Genomic DNA, 2,401 nt, shown 5'->3' on the forward strand with positions numbered 1-2,401 from the left:
CTGTAAGGAGACTATTGCTCGCTCCGCAAAGAGAAGACACGCAGCGGAATAGTCTTTTTCGTGCCCGTTGTACCGTCAACGGCAAAGTTTGCAATGCCATCATCGATAGCGGAAGTTGTGAGAACATAGTGTCCAAGGCTTTGGTGGACCATCTACAACTAAAGATAGAGTTACATCCCTCCCCTTATACAATCGGGTGGATTCATAAAAAGGCCGAACTCAAGGTGATGCAGGTATGTCATTTACCTATTTCAATTGGAAAGTCCTATCAGGACACCATAATTTGTGATGTAGTGGAGATGGATGCATATCATGTCCTACTGGGGCGGCCATGGCAATACGATATTGATATCACTCATAGGGCTCGTAAGAACACATATTCTTTTGTGTGGAAAAAGACGAAAATTATTTTGAAGCTGACAAGTAACACTCCCCAGGCCCCAAAGAAGCAAAGTGCAGGGATTATACTAAACATTCGTAAATTTGAGGGCATGTATATGGTTGTGGAGAAAGGCAATCAAGAAGCCATTATTCCAATTCTGGCGGCTCTTCAGCCCTTATTGAGGGCATTCAGCGATGTTATTCCGGAGGATCTACCTGTTGGATTACCACCTTTGAGGGATATCCAACATGAGATTGACTTTCTTCCGGGAGCGAGCCTCCCTAATTTGCCGCACTACCGGATGAATCTGAAGGAGAACCAGATTTTGCAAGACCAAGTAGGAGAACTTCTTTGAAAAGGCTTCTTGCGCGAAAGCATAAGCCTTTGTGTAGTACCCGCACTCCTCACTCCGAAGAAAGATAGAAGCATGCCGAATTACTGTCAAGTACCAATTCCCAATCCCTCGCTTGGATGACATGCTTGACCAGCTTACAGGATCAAAGGTCTTTACAAATATTGATCTACGTAGCGGATATCACCAACTACGCATCTGCCCTGGCGATGAATGGAAAACGGCCTTTAAAACAAGTGAAAGTTTATACGAATGGCTTGTCATGCCGTTTGGCCTCACGAACGCGCTTAGCACCTTCATGCGTTTGATGACTCAAGTTCTTAAACCTTTTATTAGCAAATTTGTGGTGGTATACTTTGATGACATTCTCATATATAGTCCAGATGACCAACAGCATATGGAGCATCTAAGGGATGTCTTATCGGCCTTGCAGACGAGCTAATTGTACATTAATTTGAAGAAGTGTAGCTTCATGACTGATCGACTCCTTTTCTTGGGGTATATTGTCGGAGTAGAAGGTCTTCAAGTTGATGCAGAAAAGGTAGCTGCCATCCACGATTGGCTGACTCCCTAGACTGTTGGGGAGGCACGTAGCTTCCAGGGGCTTGCGACATTCTACCAACGCTTTATTCGAAATTTCAGTTCTATTATGACTTTGATTACCGAGTGCTTGAAGAATGGAAAATTTCATCGGGGTGACGAAGCAGAAGCCAGCTTTGCTCTCATCAAGGAAAAACTTTCCACGACACCAATATTGATGCTCTCGAATTTTGAAAATGTATTCGAATTAGACTGTGATACTTCTAGTGTAGGAATTGGTGCTGTTCTTTCCCAAGAAGATAAACCTATTGCTTATTTTAGCGAGAAACTTAATGATGTTCGCAAGCGATGGTCTACTTATGAGCAGGAGTACTTTGCTGTAGTACACGCTATCAAGCATTGGCAGCCCTATCTTTATTAGCATGAGTTTGTCCTTAACACTGACCATTAGGCACTCAAATACATTAAGAGCCAAAGAAATCTAAATCGAATGCATGGACGTTGGGTCTCTTTTTTGGAGCAATTCAATTTCGTGCTTCGACACAAGGCAGGCCACTTGAACAAAGTCGCCGATGCACTTAGCTGTCGTGCTGCAACACTCGTCACCATGCGCACCGACATTGTGGGCTTTGATCACCTTTGTGTTCTTTATGTTGATGATGAAGATTTTCAGGAAATTTGGGAAAAAATTTCTAAGACAGGTTCTTACGGCGACATGATCGTTCAGGACAAATTTTTATTCTTTGGCAACAGGTTGTGCATTCCTTGAAGCTCTTTGCGGGAACAACTTATTCGAGAGCTGCATGATGGTTCCCTTGGAGGACATTGTGGGCAAGATAAAATTGTTGCCTTAGTTGAGGAGTGGTATTATTGGCCTTAATTGAAACGGGATGTTGGACGATTTGTGAAAATGTGCTACATTTGTTAGACGGCGAAAGGTCATTCTCAGAACACTGGACTTTACACCCCTCTACCTATTCCTTCTGGACCTTAGATAGACATTTCAATGGATTTCGTGTTGGGGCTTCCCCAAACCCAATGAGGTATGGATTTTGTTTTTGTGGTAGTGGATAGGTTTACAAAGATGGCGCACTTTATCCCTTGCAAGAAGACTTTTGATGCTTCTC

The 2,401-nt window shown here is 43.2% G+C and overlaps 1 protein-coding gene across 1 annotated transcript; it reads left to right on the plus strand.

Annotated features, from left to right (window-relative positions):
• The first annotated feature begins 299 nt into the window (after window positions 1-299).
• On the plus strand, window positions 300-737 carry LOC120293737. Its single transcript, XM_039313463.1, has one exon. It carries the CDS (start codon window positions 300-302, stop codon window positions 735-737), a length of 438 nt encoding a protein of 145 aa, XP_039169397.1.
• The last annotated feature ends 1,664 nt before the right edge of the window (window positions 738-2,401 follow it).

The sequence above is a fragment of the Eucalyptus grandis genome, chromosome 5 (genome assembly GCF_016545825.1).
Source record: "Eucalyptus grandis isolate ANBG69807.140 chromosome 5, ASM1654582v1, whole genome shotgun sequence".
NCBI classification, from domain to species: domain Eukaryota; kingdom Viridiplantae; phylum Streptophyta; class Magnoliopsida; order Myrtales; family Myrtaceae; genus Eucalyptus; species Eucalyptus grandis.

Coding starts and splice junctions, on each gene's coding strand:
- LOC120293737 (XM_039313463.1), top strand. CDS start 300: ATGGATGCATATCATGTCCTACTGGGGCGGCCATGGCAATACGATATT.